The sequence below is a fragment of the Chiroxiphia lanceolata genome, chromosome 8 (assembly GCF_009829145.1).
Source record: "Chiroxiphia lanceolata isolate bChiLan1 chromosome 8, bChiLan1.pri, whole genome shotgun sequence".
Classification (NCBI taxonomy): Eukaryota; Metazoa; Chordata; class Aves; order Passeriformes; family Pipridae; genus Chiroxiphia; species Chiroxiphia lanceolata.
Window position 1 is genome coordinate 16,946,603 of NC_045644.1, and position 13,347 is coordinate 16,959,949.

Here is a 13,347-nt window from a genome sequence, read left to right on the forward strand (position 1 = left end):
CAGCTCTTGCATGTCAGAACATTGCCAGTTTTGCTGGTATTTCAGAGGGAGTAATCAGCTTGTGTGTGTCATCAAACCCGAGCTCACTTAGCATCCACTTGCTGGGGAGCCAGGAACAGATTGCAGAGATCAGCACACTGTGCAAAAGCTTGGTCAGCCCATTCCTGAGGGGCTGCCACTCTGGCACTGCTCACAGGATCTAAGCTAGCTGAGGTTACAGGGACCAAAATAACCACTGGAGTTAGACCTGGGTTCATGTGCTCCAATGTCTTCCCTCCTCAGAAGTGATGCTTAAAAAAAACAAACCAACAGTATGGGAATTTCAGCACGAGGATTTCCCAGGATACCCCGTCAGCCTCCAGCAAAGAAGGAAAAGAAACCATGCTTCTTGCCTTAAGGGGGTATTCTTGTGGACAGCAAAATGCCTGGAATAGATACATTCCGCACGCATGGCAGCAGTAGGCTTTTTTGCTATAACAAGGAATGCTCTTCTGCATTGCAGCTCCTGGAGGTAATGAAGCCCCCACTTATGTCTGTGACAAAGGGAAAGGGTTTTAAACCTGTGTTGCAAGGTTTTCTTTCCATAAAAACAGTTGGAGTTGCATTTCAGATCACTCCCCTTTCAACATACTAGTACAAGCAAACTGAGAGGAGTAAGCATTGCTCTAGCTTGTCGGAACAAGGTGAGAGGTGCACAGGCTGAATCATGTTAGTGTTTTATATAATATATAGTGTTTTATATACTTATATATTAATATATAAATGTATGATAGAGTTCCAATACAGTAACAGTGATCCATCAGCTGTGACAAGGTTACGTACATAGTAATTTTTGTTCTGAGGACAAGTAGAAGCTAAGGAACAATAATTTCCTTCAAGTAAGGCATGTAAACAAATGCTTAATAATTCGTAGGAGTTGCAAGTAAGGAAGTTTCCCCCTTCCTGCCCTGCAGAGCAGCCCCAGGCAGATAGCTTACAAAATAGGAAACATACTGTGCCAGTGCCAAGAAATGCAGCTGATTGAAATAGTTCTCTCCCTTTCCACGAAGAGAAACTATACATTCAGCCATCTCTACTGCTGTAAAAAGTCAGTTAGAGTGAAAAAATGTAATTGAACAAGTTATCTTCTTTTAACAGTCACAAAGGCCATCATAGAACAGAACAAAACAAGTGAAAATAGCAACTTTGATCAATTCCCACTTTTCTCTCTTCATCTTCGGAAGCTCTGATATTCAATGGCACTCAAGCTGTACTTCTGCTCTCTGAGTTTTGTACTGCACTGCCTGACAGAAATCTCTGGAAAGTCACCACAAAGTTACATGATTTTTTATTTTTCTTTCTCTTCTCTCCACAGTGCTGAGTGCCATGAAGAAGGAAGAAAGCGCTTCCCCTCATCTACTATTAATTCCCTAACCAAGTAACTTAGAGCATGAATTTCATTATTACATTATTTCTATTCAAACGTTGCAGAATGATAACTGATAACCTGCTGCCTGCTCCTGTTTTCTCTGTCTGTGGTTCAAAGAATATCTGCCCTCCCTTTTCCAAGCCCTTTGGCTTTTGTACCTGTGTTGAACAGGCTTGTTGAACAGGCTTTTATAGTAATCTCAGCTATACATAAGCAGCAACTTGCACTAAATAACAGGGCAAATTCTTAGGTGATTTCCGAAACCTCTCCAAGGAAGAGGTGGAAAAAACCAAGCAAAGTTATCAAAATTGCCAAACACAATTTTTTGAAAGGTCCAGAAACAGGGATGGATTTGGGAAAGAATTTTAAATGAAAACTATGTTGGAGGCTTATATTGTTGAAACATTAAATTTAGAAATTTCAAAATAAGTAATTTTATTTTGAAAATATTTAAATTTAAGCACGTACCAGGAGGAGATGCTTATCAGGAGAAGCACATACCCAGCGGTGTGTTTAAGCTATCTGAGGATAGAAGCAATGCTGCATGACCTTTATGTGACCAAAATCAGCTAAGCAGCACACCTTTAATACTGGATTGAAAGCACACTAACAAGTACAGAAGCAGGATTTGAATATTGTCCTGCTTATCCATTATTTTTCAATTCTTCAGAAGTAAAAAAAAAATCATTCTGAAAACCACAGAATTTTTTTTTACTCCTTACTTCTACCTGAAGGTACTTATCTCAGTACTTCCAGTCTCCTGAAGAGCAACTGCTCATAGTGCAGTCTGAAAAATGCAGCTGAAAATAGCCCCGGGATATCACCATTATATTGACCATAATTGCAGGATTCCCTATTATTACAATGATCCACCCCGTCTCCTGTTTTATAGCACTATTCAGTACAACCATAAGCTCAAGAAGAAGAAAACTGTGATACTCTGAACATACTGTGGCACAAGATTAAACATTTGTGCAACAGTCTTTTATATATATATATACATGTGGAAACAATTTGTGGTGATGGCAAAACTGAGAATCATTTCCCATCCACCTTAACAGGGAAGCTGAAAAATATGAGTCTCTTCTAACACATAAGATGGTCATAAAGCCCACTAAGACAGGCACTGGGAATTTGATGGAGAGACAGGAGCTTACATGGACCACATTTTCACTGGGCTGAAAGACTATAAGTGTTTATTCATTTTACACATAACTTTTTTTTTTTAATGTGAGTGTGATTGAACACAGGAGCATGTTGCACAGGGAGGTGGTGCAGTCTCCATCCTTGGAGATATTCAAATGCCCAAGAGACAGTCTTGAACTCTAGCTGACCCTGCCTTTAGCGAGGGGGGGGGGGTTTGGGCTAGATGACCTTTCAAGGCACCATGTGACCATCAACCTCAGCTATTCTATGATTCCCAAACAACTCTGGGTTGGCCAGAAGTTTGAATGACTAACCAGGAATGAAACTCCTTGGTGCTGCAATAACCATCTGTTTTATGGCACTCAGGTGCAGAGGTAAATGGTTATTACAATGCACTTAAAAGTTGGATCCATTTCAGAAGCTGATAAAGTAATTCTTATCTATTTTTTGTTAAACCTTTTCAGAAGGAAATGAAAAAATGCAAGTTTATTATTTATTGTTCCTTCCTTTTCATTAGTCTATAGTAGTTTTAATAAATTTATTGCTAGACAACTTAAATCCCAAATTAAGGTCTTAAAAGTGGTTTTACAGAATTAGCATTTTTACAGAATAAAAGCCATCAATACAGACTGCTGTTTTGATTTAAATCTTCTACTATTTTTATAGCTTAATCAGTACCTAATTGTGCTGACACAGCTATGTTCAGATCAAAGTGGGATAGATGTCACCAGGGTGTTCCATGTGCAGTACCAGGAGTCCATCCTGCCGTCTTTGCCACTGGAGCTCTGCAAAACCTTTAGTGCTGCCCTTAAGTGAGGTGAATAAGGGCTAGGTCAGTTCCAGGGCTCCCTTAGTTTATATTATTTAGTTCTCACTAACCCCCCAAGAGCAGCAGCGTCCCAAAAAGCTTATTAGGGTATCTCAGCGGTGGATGAAAGAAGTGATGTGATAGTGGATAAAGTTCTTATAATCTCATAGAAAACTCCCACGGTTCTCCACAAAACTCACTTAATTGCTTTGTCATTTGTGCTTGTTAAAGTTTCTGAAAAGCCACTCTGAGGAGTCAGAGAGTGCACTTGCAGGCAGGGAGAGGAAAACAGGACGCTAAAGGGTCCCTTACCAGACACACAGACCCAGACCAGTGACTCGCTACAGTACTTTAAAGTACCTGTCAGGTTTGTATCTCAACGTGCAGAGAAGTACTGCCTCGTTCCTGGCATATATAATGACGTAAAGTGTCTGCCTAAATTCTGGATGAGATGATAATATTCTTCCTTTGAAAAAGAGTAACCCAAGAAAGCTCCCTTTGGGGAGAGTGGTGACTGTGCAGGAGGTATCTCCCTTTCTGCACCTATGGTACTTTGGAAACCAAATAAATGCCATTCTAGTTTGATGCTGTAGTTTAACTTTTAATGATCAAATTGCTCAAGTTTAATAAAGCTTTTTCTTATACACTTTGCACTCAGGGAAGAGGCTATAGGAGGTCCTTACTGCTTTACTATGGCAAGCTGATGATGTACTGGAGAAAGGAACAGCTAGTTCTAGGCACAGTATTACACAGACAAGGCTTAATCTGTACTTGAAAGGGCTACATAAAACATTAACCTGTCACATTAATGCACCTACTTAATTTTCTAATCTAGGGCATCATGATTGCAAGTTACATTTGCCTGCTGGTTAGTCTGGGCAGCTGCAACTGCTCTGACTCCTTGCTCAGAGAAGAGGGCTGTGCTTTACAAGGAGAACTTGGAAGCTCTCAAGCTGAGACAAGTCTGGCAGTTTGACCAGGAGCAAACAGAACACTTTATGTATCTTGGCATAAACAAACACTGCCCTTAGATGGTCCCTTTCAGACATGGAGGAGTATGGAGGGGGTTGTTGCAGTCTCTTTGAAACTCTTTACAGCTCAGTACTTGGCATTGTGGCACTTAAAAAATTTACTTTGGGTTTCATAGTGGCAGTATTATAAAATAAATATATAATCTGTGTATTTTAACAAGTTTATAGACAAATAGCCAGAAATGGTAAGTACTCACTATATTTTGTTCTGTGTCTGTACTGTGGACTATGTTCTAGCTCTGGTTTTCTTCACAGAATACTCAAGTTAGCCAGCTGCCTCTGCTGTTGCTGCCTACAGAGGTAACTCACCTAGTCACTGTGACAACAGGCCACAAAAATCTGTGTGGGTGCACTCTGCCAGCCTGTTTCACCCTTGCTGGGCAGGGGGTGTGCCAGGTCTTCCTCTGAGAGACCTGCAGGATTGACACCCTGGGACGGCTGCTGAAAAACAGAATCTCCACTGTTCTTTCACCAGAACTTGTCTGGGCAAGGCCAGCTCTAACTTCGTGTTGGTAATTCATGGAACACTGACATGTAAAAGCTGCCTTGGAATACAGAGAAGTTTAAGTTTCTTGGGAAAGCAGCAGGCTGCCAGGTTTATTTGCACCTCCCTCTCTAAATTAAACCAAGCTCTGAGGGATAGGGAAGTGCATTAAGAAAAAAAAACTTCTTAATTAAGGCTCTCTGTTTGGAAAGTTTTGCTGGCCTGCTTGTCCACTCTGTGGGACAAGCAGCTGCAATTGCATCTCCGGGGAAAAGATTTAGTAAAGCTTTCAATATAGAATTTGTAGAGGGCTATGCTGATAAGAGTTTTAATAAAAATTATTTATAACTAGTGTATCATATATTTATTTTTTTTTGTTTATAGCACTAGGAGATCAGCTAATGTAAATATTTAGAAATAATTCTGATTCCAATACAACCTTATTAATTGACTTATCATTTTAATAATGGATATAGCACATCTAATTTTTAGTTAAGAGTAATTTGTGAAATAATTCTGGTCATATTAATCAAATGCTAGCTCCAAGATAATGAAATACTTATGGCTTATAATGAAATACTTATGGTGGGTTAGCATGGACTATGTGCTAAATTAGTGGCAAGGAAAGCTTGAAATAGCTTTTATGAGGTAGTTGGAGGAAAAACTTAAAACTTTGCGTGAAATAGTTTGTATTTACCATTTAGTATTCATTTTACTAAAGCTATATATTACATTTCACCTTGTTAAGAATAAAGAAATAAACACAGATTAATTTATGCACTTAAGAGATTAGTGTGAACATAAATGTCTTTTTTGAACAGAAATGTAATTATTGATAACAGCTCGACTTGCTCGAAAGGGAAATTTTTTGGTATTTGAAATTTATTCTGCTTCTTTTACTCTGCACTTTTTGATTGGTAAGCAAAAAGGGCTATTCTGTATTTCTTTGCATCCTTTTCGATTCCCCGACCCAAAGACATGACGGCATTGTTTCCTTAAGGAGAATACACCACGACAAGGTGGTTAAGTGATTTCTGTACCCAACTAACAATCCTGAGTCGCCTGCCAGGTTCCCATCTCCACTTGGACCCCTGAGTGCAGCCGGTGCAGGCAGCAGGTATTCCAGGGAGTGATGCTCTGCCCCTGCTCACTGACACGGCAACACTGACGGGCCCACCGAGGGTCTCCCTGGCTATTCCAATGAGGGTGGAACCTGGTCCGGCGGGATCACACTGTGACACCCGCAGAGGCCGTGACAGGTGCTGCCTGTGCTGATGAGCCCGTACGGGCTGAGGAGCGCCCGCTGTGAGGGGTCAGTCCCGCGTACAAGAGCAGCGAGACGCTCATTTCGGGCGCGCACGTGACGCAACAACGCCCCCAAAACAACTTCGCGTCGCCGTTTCCCGGTGTTTTGCCTCCTCTGCTCGCGGCAGCCGCGGCCTGTGCGGCCCCGCCGGGCACCCGCTCTGCGGCGGGCTCAGAGCTCCCCCTCCCGAGGCACCGCAGCCTCTCTCCTCCCCGGCACAGCCACCGCTGCCCGCGCCGGGTCCCTCTCGGGGGGCCGCCGGGGAGGAAGCGGCGGGGCGCTGCCTCCTGCCCTCGGAGGGGCGCTCGGCGGCCGCCGGGCAGCCGGTGAGGTACGGCCGCGGGAGGGCACGGCCACCCGGCTGCTTCCAGGCGGGGCCTGGCGGGGGGTGGCGGAGCCGGGACCCGGTCGCACCCCCCCGCCCCGCGGGTGCCCAGCGCTGCGGGCGGGCCGAGGGAGGGCGGCGGGCGGTGCTGGGCGGCCGCGCCGCATGCGCAGCAGGGCAGGTGTCGCCGGCAGCCGAGAAACGCCGGGAGCATCGCGGCAGCCCCGCGTCCTCATGGTGCCGGGTCAGGGCGACGAGGGCGCCGCTGCTCCGGCGGCGGGCGGGCAGGAGCCGGAGGTGCAGCCGGGCCAGGAGGACGGGTCGGGTGCGGGGCAGCCGTGCCTGTGCCCGGCGCCCGGCATTGAGGCGGCGGGCGCCGAGGAGCGCCGCGCTTGTGACTGCAGCTCGGGCTTGCCCTGGCCGCGCTGCTGCGAGGCAGCTGGTGAGGAGGGGGAGTGGGACAGGGAGGGCAGCGTCCTGCCCGCTGTCGGGGTGACATTGCCGGCGCGGGGGCAGGGGAGCGGCCCGAGGGCACCGGGCTGTCCGCACGTGGCGGCGGAGCGGAGCGGGCTCGGGCGGCCGCAGAGGGCGCCCGGCACCTGCGGCCACCACGCCGCTGCCGTGGCGGGTCACACCTGGTGCCCGCCGGGTCACCCGGGAGCGTGCTCGGCCCCGCCCGCTTCTTCCCGCTCCTCTTCCCCGGGCAAGCTGGCCCCCGCGGAGAAGTGCGTAGGAGCGGCAGGCACGACCTCTTCCGTGCCCCTCGCGCCGGGTGCCCGGTGCCCCCCCCGGCAGCGGGAGCGGGCAGAGCGCTGGGGCCGCTCATCCCCAGGGGTGGGCGGCTCCTCTGTCGCCTCTTGAGAGCGCTTCGGGAGCGATTATCCCTCGGCAAACAGTACTTCCTGTTGTCAAAGTTTTGAAGAAAGACCTGACAGTTTCGGGTAAATAAGAGGCACCTTCTGGCGGTGTGAACTTCTGGCACTGTTAAATACGTTTGAGCAGGGGCACGAGTGCAGTTCAGCAAGTCCACGAACTTGTGGCTGTGACTTCCTGGGCATTTCTTACCATGCTTTAGTGTGAGTGTAGTCTTTGTTTTGTCTTAATCCGTGCTTCGCTTCTTGGTCATTTTCAATTGTTAAAGCCACAAACTTCCTCTGAAATACCCAACGTGTGTCAGTTTTACATGGAGTCCTTTTAAAACATAAATGCCGTCTTAAAATAACTTCTGAAATTGTTATCTGAAGTCCTTTAGCATGTGTAGTTTTTAAACAACATCGCTGAAAATGTATTTGTCATTAAATTGACTCTAATTAACTTTCTAGCGGAAAATAGATTTGATAGTGTGCTGTGGAGGCCTCAGAAGAGATGAGTGTACTTGACCAGTGAAATTCCCTTTAGTGTCACTTCTGAGGCAAAGCGGGGGGGGGGGGGGGAAGCAACCAGTGTTTGAACTGAGAAACTTGCATTAACTCACCAAGAAAAGTACTTTGTTTTTGAGTAATCTGTCTAGCAAAATTTTTGACAGAGTCTATGACTGAACTATATGAATCACCCTTAGATCCTGTTTGCATGACCGTGATTAGTTCATACGCAGGCTGTTGTGCTCCTGGCACTTAACAGAAGACTGTAGGAGAGCTGTTCTGCTTTTTATTATGTGAAGAATGGATCACAGTCTTCTGCCTTTCCTGAAGGTCTGGGCAAATCATCTTCTTGCTGACCACCTTCGCAATAGCCAGTACTCTTCTGTCTCTGCTGCTATTCTTGAGATGCATATATGTGAGAAATGTGATTTTCTTCGCTGTATGCATTTTGCAAGTATAAAAACTTTTTAGAACAAAGCATGGCATTAAAACACCAACGAAATTTACACATAAAATGGTGTGCAGTGGGAGGCATTTGCCTAGGACTTAAAACAGGAGTGGAAAATTTTTAGAAAGGTTGGAGTTGGCCAGAGAATAAAATTGGAAAACCAAATCTTTAGCCACTCAAAAAAGATGACTTGGGTACTGCTTGAAACTTTTTTATTTCCAGGCTCCTGTAGTCTTAAAAAAGCATGAATGCTTGAGTGGTTTGATGGTGTTGGGCTAGTATTTAGAGGCTTAAGATTTTGTGGGGTGGGAATATTATCTTAACCTAACTTCTCCTTACAACTAACTTTGAAATAAGTACTCTTCAGAACTGCAGTTCTTGTTTTTGGTGGAAGAATTTGTACCATTTTATTTTTAAAAGGAAATAAAACGCTTTCTCATTGCAGTGAGTACATGCCTTGGCAATGCAAGATGTTGATGGTTTAAATTCTAGTATTAAAAGATTATGTTTCTGGTAGGCTTGGTATATTGGGTAGCTTACAGAAATGAGTTCCTTCTGCTTTTTCTTTGTTCCTGCCAGTGCAAAGCTTAGTTCTGGGTATAAGATCCTTTCAGCATATTTTGCTTTAATTGGATTGGTTTTCCATTTCAACACTTTCATTATTTAGATTGGCTTTGTTCTGTAGTAATCAGACAAGCTATCATGCCTGAAATAAAAGTTAATAGTTCTGTTTGTGCTGTGTTCATCCATAAGCCACCATGGGTTTGGATTTCCCATTTCAGTTACAGGCCAGTTTGATTCCTCTTGCTTTAATATTGAGACGTTGTTGATTTTGTAGTTCTGTCGTGTGACTGTGTGGATTAGGACATTACATAATTCATGAACATTTTTGAAACCCACTGTTTCATAGTTGGTAGATGTCCCTGTCCAGTATTGGTGGTAGTTTTTATAGTCACTTTTATGTAAGTGGCTGTTGCTAAATAGAAATATTTCTAGTAGAAGCTGTAACTCACTTTCAGTTGCAGTGTAGCAGGATCCCTTGAGAAGCAGGCCTTTTGCCTACTTCAGATCTGTTTTAAAGCCTGGGCCTCTAGAACTGTGTCAGCCCACAGTCTCAGCTCTTAGGTAGTAAGATGCGGTTTCTCAGCCTTGAGTGCTGATCTCGAGGAGGATCAAAACAGTTTGTGACAAGTTTTGTTAATTAAAAAAAACCAGCCACACACCCAAAACAAAGCAAAAAAAGCCTCTCAAAACCATATTTAGTTGCTAAGCAACTCACAGCAGTACCCTGCTGATTATGTTTTAGAGGATCCATAAGGCTCACAGGCTGCTGCACTAATGTGAGATGAGGCACCTTTTATCAAAACACTGTCTCTGGGACATGGAGTTCTTCCTCCTATCTTTAGAGAGTGTTGTAGAAGAAAAGGTAACTCCCAATGTTTTAGGCAGACAGAGAAAAAGAGATAGTGAGGTAACATCCCACTCAAATTTTTAGATGGGTTCTCTTTTTCCATGGTGTTCACCTCTAGGTTCAGTGGAAAGGCTGTTCCTTTTATGAAACAAAGCAATTGACAAAAAAGGCTAATTTCTTTGGAGACGGTGTTGAGGTCAGCAGCAGCAGTTCTCCTTCTGTGTTGGCTTTTTTTTTTTTTTTTAAATAGTTAAGGGTGGAGAAAATGAGTGGAACGAGGAAGAGTATGTTGCTGAAGAGAGCCTGAGGTATCAGGAAGCTCGAATAGGAACATTGGACTTGGGACACTATTTCAGGAAAGACGAGTATGATAAATAAGCATAAACTATGGTCTTCATGGAATTATGATAGTCATCAGACCTATGATGCTTTACCATTAGTCACTTGAGTTTATTCTGTTTAAAAATGTATATGTGATGCCTATTTGAAAAACATATTTCAATTTTTACAGCAAGATAAAAATGTTATATGAAAATTCTGTAGGTCTAGGTCATATTTAGGCTGAGTTAGCTACAAAGTAAACATGAGCTATAACAAAAGGGATGGTCTTTACACAGCTTTTATATGTGTGGATTGGTGAGAAAGGAAATTAAATACTAGCTTCTGAACCTTAATTAACTAAGGCAATAAGGTAATAAGTTTCAGAATCTGACCATAGGCCATTTTGTAGTCAGTTACTTTTACTGGTCCTTGAGCAGAATCATAACTAGTCCCTATAGTAAATCACCCATACTAGTCTGATAGCTACAAGAAGTAAAGTTAACTTGTGTAGAACTATGAGAACTTTTGTATCCCAGGTGTTAGAGTTCATCTCTTATGCCTTGTTTTGAGGAAAAAAAGAGACCTGTGGTGGTCAGTGAAAAATATTTTCAAGGTAGATCTGGTAAATACGTGTAATATTTGCATTTGTTTCTTTGATCCCCCTGTCCTCTACCGCAAGACTTGCTACAGATGTATGGAGCACTGCAGTGGAGAATTACCTGATCAGAGAAGTTTTCTAATAGATCCTTATTAACTGTAGTATGTCTGTTGCAGGAATAAAGAAGAAAGCTGCATGTCCAGGACTTGGTCTGTTTTATACCGTACTGTCTGCCTTCCTTTTCTCAGTGGCCTCTCTATTTCTTAAAAAACTGGAAGATATACATTCAGTGGAAGTGAGTGCATTTCGATGTATTTTCCAAATGGCATTCGTTCTTCCTGGTTTAATATATTACAAGTAAGTATAGCAAATGTTTAAATTTAAAGTTATTTCTTAAAAGTATATCTACAACTATCACTCACTTAAATCAGATTGCAATATTATTTTAATTTGAACTTCAGTTGCATAACTGCATTGTTTTGGATTAGTTGGTAGTTTCTTATTATGATTCAGAAAACTGAAAATCTTTGACTCCCTGAATTGTAGCATTTTCTACAAGGATTATCTTATCAAATGCTTTGATCTTCCATGAAGTGGTGATCTTAAAAAGAAGGTAATTTGTAGATACTCTTGGCTTATTTTGCACACAAAAAATTAATAGCAAGAACAGGTTCTGAACTCTGAATGTGATTGGGGATCATGATGCAAGTAAATTGTTCTGTGATCAAACAGTTAAAATATCTGGATATCGAAGTCCCTTATCTAGAAAGGTGTGTACCATCTAGATGGATGCGTACCTCTAAATGTGTTTGAATGTTAGTCATGACATAAGCAAGCCAGTGACATTAATGTGACATTTCTGTTTTTCAGAACAGGGTTTTTGGGACCAAAAGGTAAAAGAATTTTTCTTTTCTTCCGAGGATTCCTTGGCTCTACTGCAATGATTCTTCTCTACTACGCTTACCAAGTCATGCCACTGGCTGATGCCACTGTTATAACTTTTAGCAGTCCTGTTTTTACGTCATTGCTGGCGTGGATCTTTCTCAAAGAGAAATACAGTCCTTGGGATCTTCTGTTTACCCTCTTTGCAATCACTGGAGTGATTCTTATTGCTAGACCACCATTTCTGTTTGGGTCACATGCTGCAGGGATTGAAGGAAGTTACACAAATCACCTTAAAGGAACTATAGCAGCAATTGCAAGCACAGCATCTACAGCTTTGACTATTGTTATACTAAGGAAGGTGGGAAAATCTGTGCATTATTTTTTGTCAATTTGGTATTATGCAGTCATTGGTTTAATTGGATGTGTTATAGCATTGTTTGTTTTGAATGAATGGCGTTTACCACACTGTGGTAAAGATAGAGTTTTTCTAATATTAATAGGCTTGTTAGGTTTAGGGGGTCAGATATTTCTCACAAAAGCATTACAGATAGAGAAAGCTGGACCTGTATCCATAATGAGAACAATGGATGTGGTTTTTGCTTTTATTTTGCAAATTCTTTTTCTCAATCATCTGCCAACTTGGTGGACTGTGGGTGGTGCCCTGTGTGTAGTAGCCAGTAGTTCTGGAACCGCCATTCGCAAGTGGCGACAAAGCGTGAAAAAAGCTAAACAAAGTGAAATCTAAGAGTATAGACGCTAATTCGTTGCAGAAACAAGCAATCTTGAGATATATATATACACACAATATTTATTTATTTTAAACATCCCATTTACCAAATTGTAGTACCAAATTATATCCAATAAAATAAATGGATTTTTTTTTTTATTTTAAACCAAAATTGAAGATGTTTTAGTAATTGATTAGGTATATGCTTTTCTTTTTCATATTTAGGCCTGAAAATATGAGCAGTGGAAAGATACTTTAAAGTTGTTGCTTCCTATCAGAAGTGGACAACACTCTCAGGCACATGGCCTGAGATTCTTAGGGTGTCCTGTGCAGGGCCAGGAATTGCATATGATGGTCCTGATGGGTCCCTTCCAACTCTGCATATTCTGTGATTCTATGAATATTTATTTTCCTAAAGTTCTTGACTCCCCACTTCTTAGACCCTTTCTTTATTCTTCAGAGCAGTGGAAATAGTCTCCCAGGCTTATTTAATACTATTCTGTGCTTGATTACCGGAGGGATTGCAGTAAAAAGTTAGAAAGGAATGAAGAGTTAGTAATCTTTAAGCAACCAACTTTTATAGAACAGATAAAGGTTGCACATTTACAAGCTATTTTTTTTGCACAAAACAGATGTCAAATGAGGATTTGTTTTTAATTTGGATTTTAAAAGAACAAAAGATATTTCATCTTTCCAAGTAATATAAAGAGAAAATTAACTTACAAAAATTATCTATCAGCTTTGCTTTCTTTTAAAAAGAATGTTAAGTGTGTGCATTTGCTTTACAGACACAGTGAAAGAACCTAATCCCTTTTTTTTTTCCCAAATGTGATTTTCTCAATAAACGTGTCTTTAGTTGCTGCACTCTCAATGATGAAAGACAATGTTTAATCGTATACCACTTGTAAATTAGCCATTTCTTGTGGTATGGAATGTTACTTTGTAGCTGCACTTTTCTTTATTCTATGCAAAAGATTATATTTTTTAGGTATTTAATAGAGGTTATTTTTGATGCTGCTTACGACCCTTTTGTTTCGATTCTTCTGTACGAAAGTTCTTTATGAGACCAAGTTTAAGTCTCCTTGGCC

The 13,347-nt window shown here is 42.1% G+C and overlaps 1 protein-coding gene across 1 annotated transcript; it reads left to right on the forward strand.

The window, feature by feature from the left end:
• The first annotated feature begins 6,729 nt into the window (after window positions 1–6,729).
• SLC35G1 (solute carrier family 35 member G1) lies at window positions 6,730–12,425 on the forward strand. Its single transcript, XM_032695294.1, has 3 exons — window positions 6,730–6,950; window positions 10,824–11,004; window positions 11,518–12,425. Exons 1-3 carry the CDS (start codon window positions 6,743–6,745, stop codon window positions 12,275–12,277), a joined length of 1,149 nt encoding a protein of 382 aa, XP_032551185.1. The 5' UTR covers window positions 6,730–6,742; the 3' UTR covers window positions 12,278–12,425.
• Window positions 12,426–13,347: the final 922 nt, after the last annotated feature.

What these genes read in the sequence shown, in the direction of transcription:
- SLC35G1 (XM_032695294.1), top strand. Translation starts at nt 6,743, where the DNA reads ATGGTGCCGGGTCAGGGCGACGAGGGCGCCGCTGCTCCGGCGGCGGGC. An exon ending in GCGCTGCTGCGAGGCAGCTG is followed by an intron (nt 6,951 to 10,823) that starts GTGAGGAGGGGG and finishes TGTCTGTTGCAG; the next exon opens with GAATAAAGAAGAAAGCTGCA. An exon ending in CCTGGTTTAATATATTACAA is followed by an intron (nt 11,005 to 11,517) that starts GTAAGTATAGCA and finishes TCTGTTTTTCAG; the next exon opens with AACAGGGTTTTTGGGACCAA.